Genomic DNA, 26,306 nt, shown 5'->3' with positions numbered 1-26,306 from the left:
TTGACTGCAATGACACAGAAATGGATTGTAACAGTCAGTTAATTTCCATCTTGAAAAAAGCTCAAAATACACCTGTATCAGCTGAAGTTTGCAAGGGATGGAACTCAAAATGCCGAACAGTTCAATGATGTTTGAGTTACAATGCTGGAGAAGAAGTCAAATATCTGACTGAAACCATGGAAAACCCAGTTTATATTTTCTCTACTACCCAAACATTAGGCAGCCACAGCAAGGCTCTTTTTCTCAGTCTCTGTGATTACTTGTGCTCTAGGACTTCAGCAGCTATGCCATAAACTGTGCTATGAAAGAAGTAATCAAAATAAATTAACTTGTAACTAGGGGGTTGGACATTTTCCCTTCAGGGAAGAAGCCCAGCACTACCCAAACACAGGTCTTTTAAAAACTACTTTTCCTTGTTTCCTTTCATGAAAGAAAAAAGGCCATCAGAATGTTGAGTCTAGCAGAGCAAATTACACTTTAAGGTGCTCCATCAAGAGGAGAAGTAAACACAAAAAATTACAGAGATGATGCTCATACAAAAAGAAAAACAATGCAAATCTTAAGGAAATAAGGGAGGGAAGTATGAGAAACGAGGTGAGCTCTAAGTGATAGGGCAGACACACAATCCATGCACATCCATTCAAAAAGGAGAACTGTCATGAATCCAAACAGAAACCAAGTGCACATCCCTGAGGTCATATACCACCATATCCAGAGTTTTCAGAGTTATTCCTAATTCACAGTCAGGTAACCAAGAGCTGAGCTTCAGGCATGTAAGTAAGATTATTTTGTTTACAAAGTTAAAGTAGCACAGGAGAGGAATTTACATCGAGGACACCAAGCAGAGCTGTGATGAACACACTCTTTTGTCTGTTACATGGATGTATTTTCTCATTATGGAGGACATGTATGTATTATATCTGTTACACCATTTTTGGGTTTGAAAATACACTGTTATATAAACAAGACTAATATTTTCAAGAGCACAGAAATAGTCCACACATAGGGGGAAAAAATGAGAATGTACTCACCTGTGCCATGTAATTATTTCTGACACACCAATGCTCATACAATGAAGTAATTTGACTGATATCCAGCTTTTATGCAGCACAGAGAGTGGCTAAGACAAGGCTTTGATTTAACAGCTCTCTTAGTTTATGTTACTCTTCCTTGTTGTTGTAAAACTAACTGAACATGTTTCTAACTCTATTCTCTGCTGAGATGAGGACTAACAGACTAATCATGGCTTTCAGTAGCAGAGAAACTCTGATTTGAAATCAACACTTAGGTCTCTCTCTGGGGACTCTACACAGCCACTTGGATGCACACTAATCATCATCTTGAATAGCACAACTCATACTGAAAGCAAAATAATCAGCAGTATTAGGAAAATCTGATCAGCTTGCCTCCTAACATATTACTAATCACAATGTGACCCTCATGTGATGGAAAATCCAGCACACCAGAGGTAAGGAGGTGAGGAATGCTTTCTTCAGCAACTGCAAGAGAATCCTTGGAAATTGGGGCAATATTATGATTTTTTTCCACTTGAGGAATTCTTCCAAGTTTACTTACTTTGAGACTAAAATGCTGCATATTTTCTGCTGGTGAATAAATGAGCTGCATTTCACCCAGTGCACTTTTACAGCAGCGGCTGAATTCTCAGAAGGCACTTTGCTGGCTCACAGACCCGACCACGGGCATTTGCCAGGCAGATTTAACCTCCCCGAGGCTGTGGTTCACTGTATTACGTAATTCCAAGCCAGACAGTTTTACTTACTCTTATGGCCTGAATGTTTCCTCTTACAACTTTTATTTCCTTGTATTTACTCCTCAGGTTCCTGTCAATGGAAGGTTTTTATAACCTTCTCTCTGCGGACTGGCATCACTCCGACTGGGTAAGAAATGCATTTCTAAAGCTGACCTGGAGCTGCTGCTCTGAAGGAAGAATTCAAGCACAGGTCTTGGGCTTTTTAACTCTAAACCAGTTTCTTCCAGCTGTGGAACAGCATCAGTTTTACCTGACACTGCACGCTGGCTGACAGGTGGGTAAAATAAACAAGTGATGTATATTCCAAAGGAAGAGCAATTCCTGAGTAGGTCACAGCAGTGAGAGAGACAAGAGGAAATCGACCTGGCAAAATGATAACCTACAAAAGCACATCAAAACAGTCCATTTCTGAACCTGTTTGCCCAAATCTTGTTTTGCAATGAAGCTGACAAAGCTGAGGTGTAGTTTAAAAAGCTGGATGGAAACAAACACGCAAAAATCCCTCCCTGCAAACCAACAGATTTTTATCAGCCCCTAACCTGCCTAACAGAAATTCCTACAATGTTTATTAATATGGCTGTCAACACAGAGTAATTTACCTGCCTTATATCTGCCAATGAACAGAATCCACAATAAACAATGGCAATAAACAGTAAAGGATAAACAGATTGCTTGTTTGATAAAACATAGGAGAGACAATGAGCTTATCTTCTGGAGGACTGTTAACAACCTGTACAATAAATAACAAAGATACAGCAAATAATCCATATTTAATCAATCTGTGTGACTTCACTTCTAGGGAAAAATTCCATCCTCTTGCCAAGAGAAATTTACACATTGTGCCAAGCAAATTTATTTCTCACATAAAACAGACCTCATGGGGTCAAGGTCTCGTACAGTCTGAGAAGTGCAGTATGTCTACTTCAAGACTGCCGATTACACTTACCACGTTTATTTCTAGGAAATGAATTTTCAAGAAAGACAAAAGCTGAATTTTTAACGAAGAACCAAATTTAGAGTGTCATGTTTAAGCAAATATAGAAATATTGTCTTTTATGATTTTAATTACATTGATGAGTCATTCTGAGAGACAAAAATGCACATTTACAAGGTTAACTGAACATGAAGAATAACTTTGGATTAAAGAAGACAATAGCCGAGGGAACCTTCAGTGTTCATATTGTAAATGTTGCTGGGAAATACTTACTATTTTGATATACTCAACTTTGCAGATTCTTTCTCATGGTCTGTAGATTGCATATACACAGATCTTGAATGCAAACTATGTGGAATAGCTGCTAAGTGACAACAAAAAATTCCTCTGAACCACAAGCCTTCCATAAACATTGCACTCACACATCTTCTGCCTTCAGATTTTCCTTACAGCCTGTTACTTTTTGTTTAATCTGAAATAGAAAACTCTGCCTGATAGGTGCCATGATGTTTAGAAACAGAAGTCTCCTTATTGATATAAATTCTTGATTTAATCGATTTTAATCTACACAATAACACGAAAGCAACGCTGCCTATTTGGCACATCCCTCTTTGTTTTGCATATGTGAAAGAGAAGCACATTAGCATGCAGTGTCAGGAAACATCCCCGCTCAACCCAGCCTCAGCTTTGCTCCTCAACTTGGAAAGATGTGCACATAGGAGATGAGCACAGTGAAGAGGAGAAAGAAGAGAAATGAGGAGAATATGAAGTCAGTGCATCACTAAATCTGCATGAAAACACCCACCTCTTCTCCTGCCTATTGTGTCTTCAAATACCCAATACCAAGGCTTCCTGATCCTCAGCTCACCAAGTGAGGGTGGGTTTGAGATGTCCAGCTGCAAAAAACCTACAGTAGTGAAGGTAGAGGATGGACAAACCCTACTAACAATTTATTTGTGTCCAATTCTAACCTGAACTCCAAACAGCATAAAATGCCTCTTCCTTCCACCTATCTCGCACAAGATGATGGACTGAATAAAGCTGTGGTGTCTGGAAGACTCCAATCCAGCATACAGCCCCTTACCACCAATGTTTATCCTAGAGAATTGTATTTTTCTCATGGTATGAAAATGGATATAGAGTTCATTTTGAAGATTGTCACATCCTACTGTGCAGTAAAAAAATACACATCAATACCTGTTTCCTCTATGTTGGAAAGAGTCTCAAAAGTTGGGTTAGATAAGATGCAGCCTATAAAACTATCAGCAATATTAACATTTTTAACACAACATCCTTCAGTGTGTATCTGTTTCTTTGAATACCATATCCCTACAAAAACAGACACTTTGAAGCTCTATGGCAATCCTCTGAAGACATAAAAAACCACACTTAGAGCAGATAAATTTCCACTAGAACACAATGTAACCTGAGAAAACACAATTCTATCTTCCTGCTATTTTCAGTTCGTCCGTTTTTAGTCATAGCTACCTCTGATGCTTTGATGTCCTCATAGGAAAACTGTGTGGCAGGTACTCCGAGGTGGTTGATGAAATAATCTGAATCTCCCTGTATCTGCACAGAGCTCACATTGGATCCTGGACATCTAGCCTTTTCCACACAGCTGAAGCTCTGGCTCTGAAAAAAACAAACACAAATCAAAGCTCTACTTACTTATTTGCAGTCAGACTCTTGAAGACTTGTAGCAATATCTCATTTAAACAGTATTCTTTGGGTTGAAGCATCTTCAACATGAAAGAGAGTGAAGTTTTGTTGCAACATGGCTGAGTCTTTCAGAGGACAAGGAAATTTTTATCTAACTGAGATGGCGGGAGAGGAAAGAGAAGAATTAAGGGACATGGACTGTCTCATGCTGGCCAGAATCATGGCCACCATCATGGTGGTGCCTTTTGGAAGATTTTGAGAACTTTAACGGGTCCTAAAGAATCAGTTTTTATTCAGTTAATAGCATGCTCTGACACAACAAAAAGCTGAATGGGATTATCATATTCAATCTATGATATGTCTATGAAATGCTGGCAATGCAAAGAATTTCCCACAAAGTAGGGCTTAAGAGAAAAACAGAATTAAAAGGCTAAAGATACCCAATACACATCTTCTGTGTAGGTTTCTTAAAACAATTCTAAGTCAGTGAAATCTTTGTATTACCTTCATGTAAATATTTAATGGCGAAATCTTAGCAACAGAATAAATATGGAAACTGGAAATCAAGCCCAGACTGAGTGCCATACGTGTGTAGCTTTTAAATCTACCAGGTAATTAAACACTTAATAAACAGTAGGCATAAAGGCTTTCAACATCTATTATAGCAAATAAGCTACTTAGGTTTCTTTTCAAGAATATTAGGAAGTTGAAGTACTGGAGATTATTTGCATTTAGTTAACAGCTTATACAGAATAACATAACTTCCTCACCTCTACCTACAAAATTACAGGCTTTCTAAAAGAAAAGCCTACTTTAACATAAAAATACAGCAAATTCTGTATATTAAAGTCTCCAAGGTTATCAGGAGAATGTTAGACAGAGACAAATCTTGGTATTTTCCCATTTCAAAATTAGCATAATTATTGCTTCACAGTTTTATTTCAGTCCTGTGAAGAAGGCAATTGCATATTACACAGTTTAAATAAAGGCTGCAGAGTCTCACAGAAAATTATTTTAAAATACCTTCAAGAAATAGCTTCCATTTCATAAGTAATTTTGAAAGGTGGTTATATTACTCCTTTTTTTTTAATCTGTTAAGCATTCCTGCTCCTGCCATTCTTACATACATTCACAGTTGTTCAAGGCTTGTCCAAAAAGTTCTAACAGAAATGTCAGAAACCCAAACAACAACTTCATTGGAAAAGGTGTTTTAATTACCACAACTGTACCTCCTACAGTCTCTCCCACTCAAACCCAGCACACACCCAGGCAAAAAGCCATGGTTATGATTTCATACATATATCTGTGTATAAGATCTGCTCCTTCCAGGAATTATAAGGCATTTAAGGATCACCCAGTGTTCTTCAGATCAGACTCTCCTCACTTCATACTGCCCGCCACAGCTGGTCAAGTTTCATAAGTAAAGAGTAGCCTGTTCTTCCTTTAATGCTTAAAAACTCACTGAATGATGTGAAATTGTGAAATACAGCTTTCGACAGTTAATTCTGAATATCCACCAACTCCCATTTCTACCAGCCTACCAGGAGCTGAAGACATACCTTCCTACAGCAACCATGAAGTTTAGTTTTTCTTATGCATGAAAGTTTATATATGAAATGTTTACAGCTTTGGCTAAGAGGACTATAAAATATGGTGGTTTGGGGGTTTTTATCACCATCCTTGACGGTATAGGATTAATATTTTTATGACAGCAATGTTCAATTCAATTGTACAGCATTTTAGGAGTTTAACTGCTTTATTCCACTTGCACTGTTCTCACACACAAGCCCAACAATAAATATTTAACCCAGCACCAATACAGGAGAATGCTTTACATGCTGTGCTCTTTCAATCTGTTTTTATTGTTATGCAGACTCTACAACACTAGCATTCTTCAACTCCTTGGTAACAACTGCAAAGTTCATATAGTGTGTTTTGCATTCATTACACAAATGAAATGTTTCCCCAGACTAATGGACTTAAAGAATAATAATGTTCTACGATTACAAAGAAACAAATAAAATTAATTTTTAAAAATATTAAAAAAATGTATCTATAATAAACTATTAGCAACACACAAGTAACTCCCATTTGTAGAGCAGCCAAACTGTATTTCTTCAGGTGGTTAGCCTGAACAAGAAAAACACAGACTGGCTGTATTTAGAGCACTCAGCTGCTCAGACTGGACTTCACTGTGTCAGTCAAGCTCTCCCTTCAGACTGGAGGCAAACCAAGCCCCTGGTGAGCCAGGAATCAAGGAGTGCTTGGTGTCAGTGCAAGGATTCACATGCTATTCTTAATTGAATAATTTTATTTCTCTGGAGTTCATTTTGGGTGTTAGCACCATCTTACAGGTTTATGTTACAAATTTGAGAAAATGAAGAGTACCATATGGCTAATCAAATGCATTTAATTTGAGTTAATGTCCTAAAACAGATCTGACACATCTGAAGTATAATCAAGTGGGACTTCATTGCAGATCTTATTAGTTAATTCTGGTTACTTCTCTACCTGATTCCAGCTTCACTTAAAACATTACCACCTTTTGAAAATTGATTAAAACATCTAAGGCGCTTTCAACAGGGCAAGTAAAGAATGAACAGTTATTCTTACAGTATGTCAGTGATCCCAGCTTCAGAACTACAAGGAAGCTTATTCTTCATGAATAATTGATCTCTATTTCTGAGCTGAATCACCACCTGTGTCAGGGACTGGTGTAATTAAGGACTTCAGGTATGAGAGACCATCTAGAGGAAGTAAAATTGTCTAAAGGAAGAGCTACAGAATTTATTTAATTCATCAAAGACCTTGTAAAAATGCAGAAATCAAGAGATTAACATATTTATTACAGTAAATATGTAAATCAACAACAAGAGCTAGTAAAGGCCAGAGAAGCTGCAGAGCAAAGGACTCACAGGTCTGTCTCTCTCATCTATAAACACCTGCCACACTCTAGCAAACAGATCATTAGAGGCAGAAGGCTTGATGGTTCTTAAAAAAATATTAATGAATGACTGCCAAAGGCTATTAAAAAAACCATGGAGTTCCTAGGAACTGCATCAATTCTATGGCAAGCATGCTTCTCTGTTTTCTCCCAGCTGACTATCAGGTTTGGCTATAAAGATCCTGTTCTGCTCTGTCTTTATTGATTGATTATACATATTGCTATTGATTGATTATACATATTGCTATTAAAGAGCAAATCAGCTGTTTAAGAAATTATTACGGAGATTTAATATGGCATTTTGCCCTATAGACCTCAAAGTGCTTTTCAAACCAACTAAAGGCAAGTAACGTATCTAACATTTCTGTCTTGCTCAATATCATAGAGCAAAACAACTACATAACAATTAAATGCACAGCATTTCCCCAGTTTTGAGCCTTATCAAACTGATGTGATTCAAGTATGTGCATAAAAATAATTCTAAATTATATTCATTCATTCTTTCTTTCTCTGTGTAGGAAAAGAAAATCTAAATATGGTGGTGATAATTAATATGCTATAGATGGAGAGTAGTTGTGGTTTAAATAGCCTGAATGTTACACACCACTGATGTGATGTATTTGCCTATTTATACAATGTGATCATTTGATTACCTGATTAAAGGTACACCAAGAAATCTTATGAGGTAGAGTGACTAAACCTTGCTGCATTTAATTAATGTTATATTAAGATCAAAGTGATTAATTAAAAATGAATAAGATGTTGGTTCCTTACTTCCTTAGCAATTTTTCCTTCCCACTTACACATATTTTCATTTAAATATGTATGAAGCCTTACTGAAAATATCTAAAATCTTAACATTATTTAATGACCTTTAAGGGTAACATGAAGACTCTGGTGATATTCTGTAGCCCTGCAAAATCAGTCACAAAAAAGAGAAATTTAAATCCCAGAAACTGCCCCTGGTTTGGGTTCTTCAGGACTACCACAGTAAAGTGAGAGATGTTCCATGCACACACACATATTCGATTGAGAGGGACTTGTCACCAGGGAAAAACAACTCCCTCAAGAACTGTGTTTATTGGAAGTCAGCAGGGACAAGGAATTCAGCATCATCTGAATCCCCGTGATACTCGTGGACACTGCAGGTGGTTCTCAAACAAATCACTACAGCCCCAGGGATCCCCATTAGACACTCTGAATTTCCCCACCACCAGCGTGCTCTGTGTTTTCACACACAAAAGCACCACACCTGGAAATTCCAAGAGTAAACAGCTTTCTAGGCTGTGCAGGGAGGTAGAACTGCGTTTTCACAAGAAAAAAACCTGCCTTTTAGATAAACCTTTAAAATAATTGTTCTTTCAAAAAGCCTGCAGGTATTCTGCATGCCAGAGAAGGCCTTTATCACCCAGAGGGGAAGAAGAAACTGAAAATGGTGACAAACACAATACTTTCAAAAGGTCAGGTCAAACCAAGATTAGCCAAGATTCAGTTCTGATATTGTATTCTGATTGCCACTGAACCAAGGAAAAGTCAGTTTACCTAAGAAACACAAAAATAAAATAAAATTTAATTTATTAATAAAAATAAGAAGAAACACAAAAATAAAATAAAATTTATTTTATTAATAAAAATAAGAAAAAATAAAACTGCCAAAAATAAAACTCCAGCTGTACCATTCAAAATTGTGTGAGGCAATTTTTTCATTTCAATGGTGACTTTCTAAAAAAATCGGAAATTACAATACCAGTGGTTATAAATAATGCATGGAGAAATATCTGTGCTTGGAACAAAAAAAAATAAATATATTGCTGTATGTTATACTACTGTGCAAACTGGAGTTATTTTTTATTTAGCTTACAGCTAGAAAACACGAGACAAACTCAGTCCTGTAATTCTTGTTCAAGGCTTTGGTTTCTGTTAAGCAATATTTGCATATTTTTTAATATTTGTCTTATTTTTTAAAAAAACATGACCATCAGTGTAAAGTCTTTATAATAAATGGCACCTCACAGGACTAAATCACATTTTAGATGCAAAAGTTACATCAAACTGGTAGGAAATACAAAAGCAAGGTAGTAAAAAATTATAAAGTGTAAATTTAATTTTCTATCCTGCAATTTTTCTACATTTAACTTTATCTACTGACAGTCTTTCTCTGATTCCTGATGCTTGTTACATGATTCTGAATTACATTTATCCTTCCTATAACCAAATTGAAGTCCCATGCCTCATTGAGTCAAACGTACCTGTTGCCAACATTCAGCACAAACTGCTAGGAATTTTAATGGCTTTTTTAAGGAAGGTAAAAATCAAGCAAGTATGTTCCCGTTTGATAAGAGAATTTCAGAGCAATCAAATATTTAAAGCTAAAATTACATAGCATGAATTATATAAGTGGCAAGACTGCAATGGGAATGTCATCAGCAGTTCCAAGCATCTCAGTACCTTAAAAATATAGAGTTATAAAGTTTAAAAAAATAATTGAGAAACTGTTGCACACACCTTTGGTAGCTGTGTTTCTCCAAAGTATCCACTTACCCCAGAAAATACTGCATTAGAACTTCTTCCATATTTTTTCATCACCACAGGAAAAGGCAAACTCTCCAAAACTCCAGGTAAAGTGACTATAAAGACTGAATTTCCATGACCACAGGCTCAGCCTCACTATTCAGTGAGTTACATTTATTGATGGTGAATTTCAGGAAACTGCTTAAAATTGTATTCCGTTACAATAGACAACCCAGAAAATACTGTATCAAGAGGGAACCTATCTCCACACCCAACACTCAAAACTTTGGATGCTTTTTCCTTTAGAGCTTAGGCATTTTGATCTAATTTTGAATACAAATGATTTTTGACCATGCAATGGTTGCATTTGTAACTGAAGGATGCAATCAATCTGTTTTTTGATAATGTAAAAAGTAAAACTCCCCCAGACTTAATGGTGCTCAAGCTTTTTCTTGCTGTTATTCAGTAGCAGGAACACTGGTCAGTGTTACTTGTCACAGATATACTGAGACACTGTGAAACCTAGGTTTAATAAAATGCAAATTAATGGGGTTTAATATAAAACACTAATAATCTGGGACTTGATAAGAGCTGCATGACTTCCCAAATGTTTTGTGCCGTTGCTTGTTGCTAATATAAAAACACTGCTTAAGTAGGTAAACGGATTTGACAACAAAGTCTGATTTTCAAAAGGTTGATATTTTGTACTCCAAGCCATGGTTTGTAAAGCATTTTAAAAGCCTGGAGGCATTCTCATTCTGCAATATGTAGAGTCAGAAAGACTGTGAACCCATTTTGGTTTAGTCTAAATTTGTGACGATCAGGTTCTGCCGTGCTACTCATTTTTGGGACTCGTGATTCAAACCCTCTAAATGGATATTAAATAATTCATGCCAGTGAGATTACAGTCTTGCTTCCCCATACCCCACAGGAAAAAAAAAAAAAAAAAAAAAAAAAAGAAAAAAGATGTTACTTATCACTCTGAAGGGGACAGATATGTACACTCACTTTATTCTTTGAAGAGTTATATTTCAGGATCTCTTAAGTATCCCAAACAGGTCATTCACTGGGAGGTTGGAGCAGCATCATTTTGCTCACTGGTCTCCAATACAACAGTACAAAGAGAAAAAATTGGGAGAGAAAGCTTCTATGACATACTTTCCAGTAAAAGTGAATTAAGGCTCACCTGGTAAAGCAAACCATGAAAGTGAATTTACAGGGTTTTTAATGACCAGCACTACCCTCAGTACTCACAGCACACACCTGCAGGAGCCGCGGCTCTCATTTAGGGAACCAAATGGCTCAAACTACCCCTGAAATGCAGCCTTCTTCTGGAAAACAAAACAAACTCAAACCACACCACACACAGAACAAAATCTGTGCTCGTATCGCAGCACTTACCGTTAGAAATTAGACCCACGGCTGGGTGTAGCATGGATACTACAGTTTGTAACTGTTCTAATTTACTACAGTTTGTAACTACTCTATTTTACTACAGTTTGTGACTATTCTATTTTACTACAGTTTGTGATTAATTTACATTTCCCCAACCATCAGCATTCCCATGTAATTTCTCAGCTACGAAGAACTCAGATCTGTGGCTCTTCTGCCAGAAATGTTTGCTAGCACCACTTCCTAAACAACACCACTTGCCAACGTGCAAATCAGCTCAGCAGGCACCCTCATGAGCTTTATCATCAAGCTGACCCAGAAAAGCAGATGCTCTGCAGAGGTCAGCTGTCTGCCACCCTTTCCCCATGCAGGGGTTTCTTCCACCATGCCGAGATCTTCAATCTGCTGGTTATGAACACAACCTAATCTCACGTGTTTCACTAGGAAAAAATAAAAGAAAATCATTTATCCTCGTCCTGCATATTACATGCCTCATATTCCCTGCTCCTCCACATGTATTCCCAACATCCAATACTGTCTCAGCTCTTTTAAGTGATCCAAGAATCCTAAGGAATCACCCTGCACATCTCTACCTGCACACAGAGGCAGGGCAGACCCCAACACCGCATTATCCAGCTAAGAGGGGACACATACATACACAACCATGGTACAGCCAGTGAAACAGCCAGGTTTTTGAAAATGGGGGAGAAATTTGCCATCAATATCTCTGGCTTTATTACTGTAATCAAAGACCAAATTTCAGTTGCAATAGACACAAATGAAGAAACTTTTTTTTTGGCACAGAACACAGAAAATCAGTGATTCTTTGAAGAACTCTCTTGACACATGGGTAAACTATGGGAGATCTTCCCTCATGGCACCAGCCTGGAACAAGACCAGAGAAATTTACTGCTGACAAAGCTTTACCTTGCCCTGAAACCTGCAGTCTGACACTGAAACTTCTTAATAGCAACTATGCATGAACAAATCACCCACTTCCAGCCAGACACAAAACCTATTTTTCAGTCGTTGAAATGGAAAGTCACTCCCACCACTGCATACAGACCATGAAGGTCAATAAACCACCATCATATTTTTCACATAAAAACCCTCTTCTGGACTTCAATGGGAATTGAGCAAATGATGTAATAACAGTATTTGCACTTAAGATATCAAGTATCTGTAGAAATCAAATTTTTCAGGAAGATAATCAGAATGCAGATTTATTAAAGTGTATCAGCACCACAATGCAAGTCTCCAGGCTCCACTGAGAGATGAATTAAATGATCCAAAAGATGTCAAATGATTTTATTTTTACAGCAGTGGGGTACTGTAATATTCTGTTTCTGACTAGATTCTTCTAACTTTTATCTACTTAAACCACAAGAAAGTGTCCTTGCCTCTGTACAGCAAAACAACAGCAGTGGAGAAAGGAGAAGGGAAAACCTTAGGGAAAGCCATATGGTCAAATGACTTTTTCTTTCCAGTTTCCATAGAAGCTTACTTGGTTTCAAGAACTATGAAATATTAGGGTTTGGGGGAAGTCTTCAACTACCTGAATAAAATGTGGTTTTAACCAGAACCTGACTTAGCATTCTAACATGAATCTGATCTAGTCCAAGGAACTTTGGAAAGATTTTCAAAAGAACACAAAGTAGCCAGCAATCACCCAAAACTCATTATACATCTAAATGATGTGGTTCTTTGTGCTCTGAAAATTAGGATTATTATCTGAGATCTAAGCATAGCATTGTACAGAGATATTGTAATTTCTATGTACTGTTAAGTACTACTGGACTGAAACATATTTAAATTTTGTTGAATTGTTAATTTAAATCTTGTTAAGGAAATGTGGAGTTTTATTAACAAGTTTTCAGGGGTATGTCATTGCGTTTTCATAGAAAGCAAGGAAATCAAGAAAGGCTGATGTATTTTATTTCAGAACTGATTAGCAGAGTTCTACAATACAGACAACTGATAGCTCCTAATTACTGCACAATATAATCTAAGTAAAGTATCTATACCATTATAGTTCAGGTTTCATCCTCCAAATTCTGATCTTTTAAAGTTAATTTTGATACAATAAAATTGAACTTTCAGAAACAATACATGCACAGTCTGTAAGGGAGAAATGTTTGCACTGCACAAATTGAGAAAACAAATTGACAAATCCTGTAAAGTGCAATCTAAAGTTATTTGCTCTGGTAAGGAAGACTAATGAATGATACATATATATATTTCTGAGAATACTAAATAATACAGCATCTACATGAATTTTCAAAGGTGCAGATTCTAGTCAGCAGTGTGGAAAAAAATTTACTTCACAACCCAATATATTTTAATGGGCTAAAGCTATTGAATCCCATAAACATGAGCTCATTTTTTGCTCAATATTAAATCTTTCTCTGTGCACTCCACCTGCCACAGTTTGTATCTCTGGCCTCACTGCTATAATTGTATATGCAAATAATTGTATGGATGGGAATAGTTTTCCTAAGCTCACAAGTTTTATTCATAGATACTAAATCAAGTGTGCATTTGCACAAACACACACACATTTTTAAATTATAAACAGCCTGGAAGCTTCAGAACATGATTTTCATTGTGCTGGTTGTTTCATAGTCCATAGGTGGTATTTATATAAGAAATCACATGTAAGAACTCAGATGTATTTAATAACATCCTTTCTGCCACAATTGAGAGTTGTGGGTCTGAAGCCAAATACAACATTTATATTGTCTACTTTATCCTTTTCTTAAAAAAAAAAAAAAAAAGGGAAAATTCTTATACTGAGATCAGTTTTTTCATGTGAGTGGCAAGTTTCTCTCCAATAAATAATGAAGTTGTTGAGTAGCAATGTATTATTGCTTCTGTCTGAAAAATGTTGGTAGAAAAAGGTCCATTCCAAGCTGGTTCTCCATTGACATGTAACACCACTGAAAATTTATCAGTCAGTTTGTGTAAACTGGAAATTAGTGATTAATAATTATCCTAAACTGCTGTTTTTATAGTGATTTCCAGAGTATCATTGAAGATGTTACATAGAAGCCTGTGCTGCCATCTTTACAAAAAAACATGGAATTCCATCAAATATTAAAAACTATTTTCATGACACAGAGATGTTATCTGTGAAAAAAAAATCTTACTGGCATTAATTATCCTCCTTCTAAGTCCTGTTTAAATCAATTATCACTGCATTTTATCTTGAGTTATTATCAATATTAATCAATCTACAGTTACAGAGGTCATTGCAATTCTCCTTTGTAATGTTGATTCAACGTTATCTCTTTGAGCTTCTGGAACACCCTTGGTCACCACATTTCAGAGCCCACAGCTCATTTTAGCTAAGATAGCCTGGATATCACTTTGGATACCCTGGGCTCTGTGGTCTTACGGCATCTCAAGACTTTACAGCATCATTAATTCAAGCTTTTTCTTCATTTCCCTGACAGCATGCCATAACTCCTTAATAACTTCCAATTACAGATTTGTGCATACTTAAAAATTCAATATTTACATAGCAAGACAGAGAAGATTACCTGAATTATCTTCTCTAATTTTTATTATTTCCTATTAGTTAATCTGAAAAATGTCAGTCATGGCAAAAACTAATCCAAAATCCACTTCCCTTGCTTGTCTGAGACACATCAGTGAATTTCAAACACCAAATTTCATATTAATTTAAGAAAGATGTATCAATTCTCTGAAGCTGAGATTCAGTGCACAAAGTGTATAATTTTCTTTTGTGTATAATGATAGCTTTTGTTCAAAATGTAAAAAGGTGACTGCAAAGAAGAATAAAGATCACCCACAGAAGAAAGGGAAAACAAACATTCCTCTTTAACTGTGGTCACTTCAATAAATGATTAAAATAGTTCCAAATTATGGTGATAGAAGCACTGTGATAGAAGTCAAGCACAGATCATCTAAGTAAGTTTTAGAATCTTGTAGACTGGAAGCTGAAATGCATCAGAGAAATTTAGTTTTGCAGTAGAGTGAGGAGTTGGATCAAATTATTCATTGTAAGCCCTTGTAAGTTTTGTTTTTGTGTCATCAAAGGTTCTTTACATATTCATTTGTATGGACATTCTACCTCATCACACCTCCTATTTGGCATCTGTGAAATAAAATTGTCATTTCCTTTATTAAAAAAAAAAAAAGGCAACCAAAAACCCGAACAAACCCAAACCAAGCAAACTGCATGTTTGTTTAAGTTATAGCAATGTTCCATTAATTTACAGGAAGAAAAAGATTTGATGTGATTTTTTTTTGTTCCTTCCAATTCTCCAGAGATTCAAAGAAAAATTTTCTCCAATATAATTGGATCCAAAGCACCCTTGATTCTGAGCATTCAGTTCCATTTTAGCCGTGCAAGTAAATGTTTTACAAGCTTAGTTGATCATATTTTGTAAATAAGATTTGTGATACTTTTGTGGTGTTTGGAATTAATTAAATAGTTTGACTGACAGCTGCAAATAATTACTGCTACTTGTTTAAAATAAAAATCTAATCATTACACAAAGCTTGATAAGCAGGCCAAATGCAAGAGACAGAATGCGAGAAATAAAATACAGCATACAAGTTTTTTAAAAAATAATGAATTTAAAAGCAAATATGATGTTTTGTAATTAGCATGAAAGAGAGAAATTTAAAAACATCAAAAAATCATCCTGCTACAGAGTTCATGTACTCTGCCAACCATGTCAGCCTATACCATATAACATTTTATTCTCTTGTCTTCAAAAGTTATTACTTGCTAGACTATAGGTTTATGTTTCAGAGTTAAAATGACTTTAAACACCATTCTCTTCATCCTAGTCCCAACTTGAAAGAAAAATAAAACAACTTAAAGTATTTATGCTTTAATTTTTTAGGTTGCCTAGTAGCCTAAATTCCAACTTTTCTACTGAATTTCAACCTCCATAGTTTTTTTTTTTTTTTTTTTTTTTTTTTTTTTTTTTTGATAAAAGCATGATATAGAAACTTGCTAAAATTACAGGATTTTAAAAAGTATACTCATGAGAGAAACTTTAAAAACTAAAAGCTAACTAAAAAAAAGTTTTTGAGTATTACTGAGATTTCAGATATATATTAAATAATTAGCAGTAGTAGAAAATGCGAATAACCTAAGGGTAACTTTTCCACAGATTTTTGGAGATATTTTTGGAGATATTTGCAGAATTAGTAGGTAATTTTGAATCTTTCAGTTAGCCAGAACTGCAGAAACTGAAATCTCTTCCTTGCCTGTCACTGGTAATGTATGAAATGTCAAGAAGATCACTTACATCTCTAGCCTCACAAACCCACAAGCTGTTTATTAATCTTAGTATTAAATATTGCTTTCCTTTTCCATTCAGACACAGAACACAACAGTTGCCCAAGAGTGCTCAAAACTTATGAAAAAAATCAATAGCAATAAATTAGAACTGGATGTGCAGCTTTTTAAAAACATTTAGAACTAACATTAAAAGTGATCATTCTCAGGTTAAAACTGAGAGGAAGCTAGTTCCCAATTTGATTTTTTTTTAGGGGGTGTTTATTTTTAGAAGTCTCCCTTCTAGTGCTGAATTACCCACTGAAGATAGAACATTGCACCTTGTTTAAGTAATTACACAATAATTATCTAACCAAGACAAGGATGTTATGTTACAAAGCAGAGGAGTCAGCAGCTCTCCTAAACCTCCTTTTGAAAGAAAACTTAAAGCATTTAAAGTGTTAAAATAGAAGGCTACAAAACAGGTTTTGAAATCCCTTTCAATGCACTGCCAGGAGACAAAGGTTGGAGCTGTTTGACCTTTAGCTGCCAAAAGAAAGCTTTTTGCAGAGCCTCCAAGAAAACTATTTCTTGCATTTTGGCTTTTCCTGACATCTGAGATTATCTGCTGTAAAATTTTCTCTGCTCTATTCAGTGAAGTCCCATTCTGTGTGCACTTCAAGACAGGAGTAATACTGTGGGAATTGTGGCTCTTTGACTCAATAAATAAAAACACATCTCAACTACGTTACTAATTAAAACCTCAGGAACAATTTGGTAAATACCAGTATTTTCCACATATATACAACTGGCTTGACACTGCTTTTGAAATTCCACGTTCCCTGTTTATGGTGTCCCAAAAATCTCCCTTCTAGCTCTCTTTAGTCTTTTTTTTCACCCTAGACAAGACGCCATCGACAGAATCTGCTTGTGGTAACAGATGAAGAATGAACAAACCAGGCAAACCCCAGGACAGTTCCAGGTTATGCTTGTGATTATTTAAACTATCACAGTTTTAAATGGATTTGGAATGATTTTTCTCACACCTGGTTTCAAAGAATTCATCAAAGGAATTCTAACTTCTTGCCAATAAATATGCCTAAGTTAAAACCTGAAGATTTTTTTTTCCTTTTGATGACTGACATTAACCAGGTGAGGTGTTTGGGGATTTATTTTTTCTCCCTTCCTAAATGTGAGAATTTCTTGTATAGGTATGCCTAAACAAGAGACACAGAAGTTCAATTAACAGCCTTAAAGCAATCAAGATTTTGTTTTCACGTGTAAGAACTGATACTGCGACAACACTGAAATGAAAGGGGGGGGACAAATTTATGTAACAAAAATATGCCAATCTCCATAATTTTGAGTTGATTTTTAAACCTGAACCCTAAAAGACATCTCAAAATCTCTCAGCATGAGCAGGAATTCCAGACTCTTCACTGCACCCACTGGAGCTCAGGTCCACATTTTCACCTCAGTTACTGTTTTACCATTCTACAGAGGTACTTCTACTCTTCCTGGGAAAAATAGCTTAAAAAACACCCAAATCAAAAGAAAAAACACCAAAGAAACAACAACAAAAAAAAAAAACCCATCCAAACCAAAAATCCCACACCTTCCCAAGTTTCTACAAAACTTCAGTTCTTCCCACTCCTCTGACTTCTGTAACCTGCTCACTACTCTATGAAACACCAAATAAATATCTTCAAGCTTGTCCAACAAAGAAATGGTCTGCTTCTTGCTACCCAGGTGATTTTTTTTTTCCCAGTAAGATCTGCAAACTAAAAAGTAATTTGTGCGGCACAAAATTTTGATTTTTTTTCTGCAACATGCAGAACTAAATCTCGTGGCTGCAGCTGTTTTGGACCATAAAACATTACACAGTCTGAAGTCTCATTTCAGTTTATACTAATTTCTTACCAATTCTGATTTAAAGGTGCTTTCTTTCTTTCTGGTTATTTGGCCATACACCGTATTTTTGCATGTGCATTTCTTTCCCATGGGCTGTTTGTGTAGTAGAGCTTATATCTATTGAGTCAATTTAATTTCATTCAGCAACATAGTTAATAATGATGAGAGAAACATCAATAGGAACTTGTCAGTGATTTCTGTTTATGTAGAAACTTTAAAATATCCAGAACTCTCAATCTATCTTCTTTTGTAAAAACTAAAAGTTTACTTTTAAACTCTCTACATGAAAGGTTTTTTTATTGCTAAGAAAACATCTTTCTATTATCATGAAAAAGTCAGTTTTAAAGGGAAATAATCAAGATGAAATTAAACAAAAGAATATTTAGACAGAAGCAGAGTTATTTTTTCTAATACTGTAGTCTGGCTAAAGTGTCTGGAAGGGAAAAACAATTCCCTTACATGGTACAGCTCATTATGAAACAATATTAACTAGATTGGACAATAGAAAACTTGAACCAAACCCCATTTTTGCAGTAGAAAAGAAATTACTTCCCTACTCCAGTACGACACCTAAACGTAATAAAATATTCAGATTTATTCAGTTTCGTCCACAATGGCTATTGAAATAGACATTTACATTTCAAACCAAGAAAACCTTTCTGAAAATACACATAATTTACACCTCCATTAGAAATCTATGTAAATACAGGGAAGGACATGGAAGCAGAAAGCTTGAGTCATCAGGAACAAAGGAATTGTTCCCAGTAAGATCACAGCTGGAAAATAGGTTCATTATTACATTATGTTTTGCTAACAAACTCTTTTCTCTATGTTTAACAGTAATATTATTTTTATAACATCAAAATATATGAGTAGGTTAAATTATTGACTATTTGAATTTGCATTTATGTATTAAAATTATTTAATTTGAAAGAAGAGTGAAAAAATATGTAACAGCGGACAAAGAAGCATTTTATCAAAAGGAAAAATTCATTAGAAGATACAAAAAAAACCTCCTGCAAATCAAATCCACCATTAAATGAAACTTTTCACATTGGAGAAGCAGCATCTTAATTAATTTAATAAAGCTGGCAATGAAGTATTGCCAATTATATTAAAGGCATAATTCTAACACACTTAGGAATTCCTGAGATAGAAGTTCACAGCATAAATTCTGATTCTCAAAGAGATTTTCTTTTGTTCTCAACACAAATATAAAAATAACACCAGCAATCAAATCTAACACTAAAAGTGATAACAGGTAAAAACTGAAAGCTCATGGGGAAGCAAGAGTCCTCTGTTACAAGTCATAGAACAAGCGATTCAAATTATCATATTTTTTCTTATTTACAACTACTGATATATGACACTAGGAGATTCACTATTAATGCTGACAGTATTAAAAAATTAGAAACACACAGAAGTAGGAAGAAGAGAATTGATGCTGACATTAATGTAAGATTTTATTTTTTTTTTAATCAAAAAATAATGGTAGTAACATCTATGCAGAAGTTTATCTTGGCTCTACTTCATAAACAAAAAAGATCTTTCTGTCAATAACACCACCTTTAAATGTAGAGATATTTTATGCCTTTTACTCCATTAGTGGAAACAAATACTGATAAATAGCATGGAACAATACTTGGCATAGTCATTTTTAATGATCAACTCATTCATCAATAGCTTTAAATCACTCCTTTCCTTGGGAGACAAGTTCTGTTGGGCTCAGCAGTAACAGCAGACCTGGAGTCTGATGGTGACACAATCAGTTAAAAGGCAACAGCAATGAATTTATGTTTCATAATAACTTTTTTTTTCTTTGTGACATGTCCATTATAGAAAAAATCATTAACAGCCTTATTTACAGAGAATGAATCCCAGCCTTGAACAAACCCAATTTACCAATGACACTCTGCCAACAAATGCTGATTCACCAACTGAGAAAGCGAATTAACCATAATTTTCCATACAAAATAACAGTAGACAAAAATATAACTTGGCAGTACTTCCCTCTCGTTAATGTGGACACTAATTAGATATATAAAAATATTTGAATTAAATATGTCAAGGTCTCAGAACTGTTTGAGCTCCTCTTTGCTTAATTAATCCAAATATTTAAATTTCCTTCTTCGTGTAATTTGGTGTTTCAACCGGAATCCCACAGACAGGCATATAAAATTATTATTTGCAGACTGCTTATGTAGGTCCCTTTTGAAACCTGCAACTAATATGAAGATATAATGCCTTTATACAAAACATTCTTTAAGAAACATGGTCTTTGTTAATTAGCCAAGCACTTCTTCTATTCTCTGATTGCCAGACCTCACATAGCAGACAAATTATTAAGTTTCCTGATTCTTCTTTTAATTGTTGACTTTAGAATATCCATACTAACAACATTTCAGCAAAAGCTTCTTTCCTAATTTTCCCAGTAATTAAGGAAAAAAGATATTGTGGAACCTGCTGTGATTAGCAACTGCCCAAAATTTTATTTTCGGAAAATAACCAAAACAAGGCAGAAAGCAAACATTGCTGTGTACATTGGCCCATCTTAGTTTGCTATGTCCACATAGTTCTCTTTAAATTATGTTCCTTGCAGCATCCACAGAGTGCTCTGCACTTAGTGTGATTATTACTTGAGTTCTCTTTCACAGGACAAACTACAGTTTTTCATTGTTATTTCTAGAATCCTAACACGTATACTCTGTAGGCTTTTCTAACATAAATTAGTTTTCCCTAGGAATACATTCTCCATCTCTTTCACACACAACTTTAGTACTACAGAGAACACCTAACAAAACCCAAAAAATGGTAAGATTTTAGTCTCCCTTAACTTCAAACAATGTTATAACACTGTTTAGCAGTAGAAGGAAAAATAATGCATGACAGTTTCTTTTGTTGAGGCTAAAAATGGAATTAAAATATGAGTTCTACCACTGAATCCAAAGGCACAGTTCAGGATTTTCCATGTATTCACAAAATATGGAAGACGTCTATCTAACTAAACAAGACAGGCTAATCTATCTTTTCATTTTAAAATGGACTGATATCATTAATTCTAAATTGCTGTTTCACCTTCTTTTCTGTTCTAACCTATATTCAGAGCTCACACAAATTAAAACGATCCTTTTCTCTCGTTGGAATTTTTAAGCTCTTCTTTGCAACTTGCACCTGGTAGCAAAAATTTCACGTGAATAGACTCACAATTTCTTCAAGATGAGATGAGCTCCAAAAAGTCACATCTCACCCCATTTGCAGTGTCATAACTTACAGGTAATCTGTAATTACATTGTCTTCATGGCAAGTATTGGCAGTAATATCAATATTCTTTATAAGCAGATCAGTCTCCCAGAGAAAATCTTCTGGACACGTGGCAAACTACGAGCACCCATGGGAACAAATGAGGATCTGTGCTGGGCTGCTCCATCACTGTCAATAATTTGATATGAATTCAGATATCTAGCCAGCATTTGGAAGCAATAATTCCTATAAATCTTTTTAATGTCACAAACTACATGACAGTTATTTTAATTACAAATAATAATATCCTACAGAAGGAAAGCCATAGAGTTAAAATGCTCACAGGCATTTTATCCTTTACTTTTTAAATGGGGCTTTAGGATAAACATGCAGAAGGGATGCACTCTCAAAATTAGAGAATCAGAAGTGAGATGGAAGGTGTTTACTGGGACTTAAAAAAAAAAAAAAGAAGACATTCTAGTCACATTTTATTAATTAACAGATGCAAGGAAAGGCTGCTAAGAGGGGCTCTTTCCATACTGCTGAACAGAACACAACTGCTATTACAAGAATTACAAAATATTATTTAACATCACAGAAATAAAGCAGAAGTTTGCTTCCTTTTCAAAACAGAGGGCATGAACGTAATGCTTATACTAATATGGCATTATTAGGATGAAAGAATCGAGTCTTAAAGTGATAAAGAGATAATAAAGAGACTGATGCAAAGCTCCAGACAATTTAGTTTTAAGATCACTGCCATGGATTGTGTTGTAGAGTCAAAGAAATAAAATGAGAAAAAAACCAAATAGCTCAAGGATAATAATAAACTTACTCCCTTAAATGTCAAATACTTGTTTTAATGGAGGTAGAACTGCCAACACCACTAGGTGAGCAAAAGGCTAGCAACTTCAGGATAGTATTTCTTGCAAATACAATAGCTAAAACTGGTAACAAAATTTGAATTGACATAATAATCCATAACACCTGCAGACTCACATACACAACATTATAAATTATTTTCCACAAATGGAAGCTTTTTTTCTCTGAAACGATGTTGCATCACATTTTTCATAATACATACACAGAATAAATCAGATTCCTTCATTGAGGAAATTACCACTTAAACATTGAACAGGAGAAGTGGTTAAGACATTGTTAAGAAGCAATTTACTGATATCATTTTACTAACTTAGTTGAACAATTGCCAAGCCAGATCAGTCTTAAACTGCATTTAATCCAAGATGCAGCTCTGAGGAGTGTTTTTTGCCAAAAGCTTCAGAGGCAAGTCAAAGAAACATCAGAATAAGTATTCATTTGGCAAACATACAGAAAAAAACCATCGAAAAAGCATAATTTATTAGAGTGAAATTGAACTCCATTTTATGCATACCAATTCAAAGTGGTTGAATTTAGAACGTGCCTTACACTATTTTCCATTCATGTAAAATATGAATAAATTCAGAAAGCTCAGGAACAGCAGTGGGGTCATTAGTTGAAGGCCTACGTGCCCTTACACCAGAGCACCCATGGAATATTCTGGCTCCAGATGAGCTGCACAGGCATGGCTGAGCACTGAACCTGACATACTCACTTCAGACAGGATTTATTATGGTAGGAGTAACACTCTCCCTCTGTGTCATGTTACATCTGGTAAATATACAGGTTTAAGTGCAAATTGAGAAACAGTCTGGAAAGGCTTGATTAGGATGAGAAAAATGTGCTCTCTGCTGAAGAATAACAAATATGTTACTTTGAGAAAGCTGTAGGGCATGCAAGTGTGGTCAGACTTTGTCTAACAAACAGATGAAACAAGTTATCCCTTCCAACCTCTTATCTATTGTTTTTTGAAATAAAAAAATTAACCTGCTTACTGTAAAAAAACAAAAAACAGTTCATGTGTATTTGTGAGGTTAAAATTCTTAAACAATATAACCACTGATTGCTGTGTAATGTCAACTGATCTTAAACATTCTAGCCATGTAATCTCATAAACCACAAGTGAAAACAAATATTATTTCTAACCTCTGCTGCCAGCTGCTGAAGAGAAGGGGATGCCACGGGCCGTAAAGTTGAGTTGCCTGTGACTGGATTATGGAGGCTGATGTAGGCCACAACATTTCTTTGAAGAACGCTCCTGAGATCCTACAACACAAGCAGAAAAATGGTTACTACTCTGCATCATTATAATTAAGGCTGGTTTGGTTCTTTTGGTTGCTTCTAGGGGAAAACTGCACCCTACATTTCCATCCTCTGTGATTCCCCAAGTATTAGTTAACTACTGCTTCTCACAATATGCTCTTGTGAACTTCAAAGGATATCTCAGTGCTATTTCTCTATATAGCAGAAGTTATAATTCTATTTCACACATCATCTAAAGAAAATGCAAACAGGTCTGGGACGAATTAAAAATTACTACACTTGTAAGGCCAAAAATGAAAACATTACACACTGTGAAACAACATGATGGCCTTTTAAACTTATGCCTTACAGAAGACAAACTTCAAAAGCAATCATTATCAAAAGTTAAACGGACTCAAATATTTAGAGACCAAATTCAGATTTGAATTGCATAACTTTCCCAGTATTTTCATTTTATTATTTTTTAGACTATAAAAATAGCATGTACAAACTGTTTCAATTATTATCTCTTTTTTAAAAGGATCCCCTTTGCCTTCTCAGTAATGAGCTCCTCTTTGCATGAAGTGGCTCTTTATATTGAACAGAAGGGGTGTAACGCAATTACATCTGATGCAAAGCTGACTTGAAGTGGAACTAAACAAATTTTGCTTCCAGCCTGGATCTTTTCAATTTGATTTTTTCACCCCCTCTTGTTTCTGAAGAATAATCATGTTGGAAGTATGAAATTTCAATGAGGGTTGGCTGCTTCTTATGCACGGTAAAAAGCAATTAACTCTTTATTTTATCTACTGTTTTAATTCATTGAACCATTAGAGTTGGAAAAGCAGCCATGAAATTCTCTGCCTAGAGGAGTAGCAACTCCTTTAATTTATGACCTGAAGTCTACTTTAGCAATCTATGATCATCAATACTTTTTGAGGTATTTTCTTTCAACCAGCTGATTCCCATTCTGCTGAAATTAAGAGCCCAAGGAATCGTCTGTTTGGGATTGTATCCAACTCCTCATCACAAACCTGTGAGAAGTGAATCAGCACTAGCCATGGAGACACTGCAAGGTTTATTTAATTCATGTAAACCATAGCATGGTTCTCTTCTTTCTCTCTTGATTCACTTCTCCCCACACTAAGCCTATCGATGAAAAACTATTAAATATTAAACCCTCAAGAAGGTGAAAAAGCTCCCTAAGCTCTTTCTGTGCCTACGTCGTTTTTTGAGGTTTTCCTCCCTCTGTCAAACCCTGGCAATGCCCTTTTACAAAGCTGTGCTGAAGCAGGGTGGGAAAGCAGCTCCCAAAGGTGCTGTATATGCAACCCCCACAGGCATGGCAGCATCCTGGCACCTTGTTATCCCAGGAATTGCTTCAATAGATGTGTTCCCTGGATTTGCTGTGCAGTGCATGAATGAACACAGGCAGACCTCAGAGAGCAGTTAACGAGCCACAATTTCCATGTGGTAATTTCATATTGTTTCCAAGTCTCGGGGTCCATGGTGTCGAGGTGACCCCGAGAATGCAAAAGTCATTTCCCAGCCCACGCAGCCAAAGAAGAAGTCTGAACGCGTAGGGTCGGCTTCTCAAGGTTGTTTATTTTCTCTTATCTATAACATTTTTTCTCTGACCTGCTGAGCTCTGTCTAGCAAGTCATCCATGGCATTCTGTGTGCCCTCTAGGGTGGTGTTTACATTTTATATCAAAAACTACGTGTGCTGTGTTTGCAATAACGTGCCAATATCTGTCATCTATGTTGGACAGTGGGTCTCTACCTGAAACCAATAGAAAAGTGTCACCATCACAGGAAGACATGGAGGGCAAGAAGAAGGAGAAGAAGGTCAGGACATGCCCAAATCCCTCCATCTTGTCCCCTTGAACTCCATTCTAAAAAGCCCCAAAATTCTACTTTTTCACCCTGAGTTAATTCAACTACCACACTACTCAAACCCTTGGGGCTTGTAATTCCTCATACAGAGTTGGCAGCTTTTTCCACAGGCTAAAATCAAAGCCACAGGTGTTTCTGACTTCATGCCAAAGTCTCCGAGCCCCCTGCCAGGGTCTCGAGACAGCCAGGGCAACCAGAGGGATGTCCTGGGTTGCCACATCCAAGCTTTCAGCAGAAGGAACCCTCCCTGCAGTGAGTCCTCCCAGAGCAGTTTTACCTCAGCCCACTCGTAGGAGCCGACGTTCCCCAGGGCTGTTCCTCCCCACGAGCAGAAGAGCAGGGTCCTGTCAGGCCTCCAGCCCCTCTTCACCTCTGGCATCAGGGCTTGGAGCAGGGCTGTGATCACAGCAGTGCTGCTGGCCCAGCCTTGACCACCATAACCCTTCAAACTGCTGTGATGGCTACCAATGATGACGTATCTGTCTGAAATGAGGAATAAAAATAGAAAAACCCAAAAAACAAACTTTTTTTTTCTGAATATTCAGATTAAAATAATTCAAAACAACCCTAAAAATGAACTTTATTAGTAGTGTGTAATGTCATTAATGCAACACAAAGCTGTCAACAAAAAAGTGTATGATGACATGCAAGACAATCATACAACAACTATA

General features: G+C 35.9%; 1 protein-coding gene across 1 annotated transcript in view; it reads right to left on the bottom strand.

Moving 5' to 3' along the window:
• The window catches only part of NAALADL2 (N-acetylated alpha-linked acidic dipeptidase like 2), a 416,276-nt gene that overhangs the window by 65,538 nt on the left and 324,432 nt on the right, over nucleotides 1-26,306 (bottom strand). The window contains exons 10-12 of the mRNA XM_053986839.1: nucleotides 25,913-26,118; nucleotides 23,645-23,764; nucleotides 4,194-4,340 (exon numbers count right to left, since the gene is read on the bottom strand). Of these exons, the coding sequence (XP_053842814.1) occupies nucleotides 4,194-4,340; nucleotides 23,645-23,764; nucleotides 25,913-26,118 (473 nt within the window). The remainder of the gene's footprint in view (nucleotides 1-4,193; nucleotides 4,341-23,644; nucleotides 23,765-25,912; nucleotides 26,119-26,306) is intronic.

Source organism: Vidua macroura, chromosome 10 (genome assembly GCF_024509145.1).
Source record: "Vidua macroura isolate BioBank_ID:100142 chromosome 10, ASM2450914v1, whole genome shotgun sequence".
NCBI classification, from domain to species: Eukaryota; Metazoa; Chordata; class Aves; order Passeriformes; family Viduidae; genus Vidua; species Vidua macroura.
The sequence above is the reverse complement of the archived record's forward strand: the minus strand, read 5'-3'. Positions and strand labels throughout refer to the sequence as shown.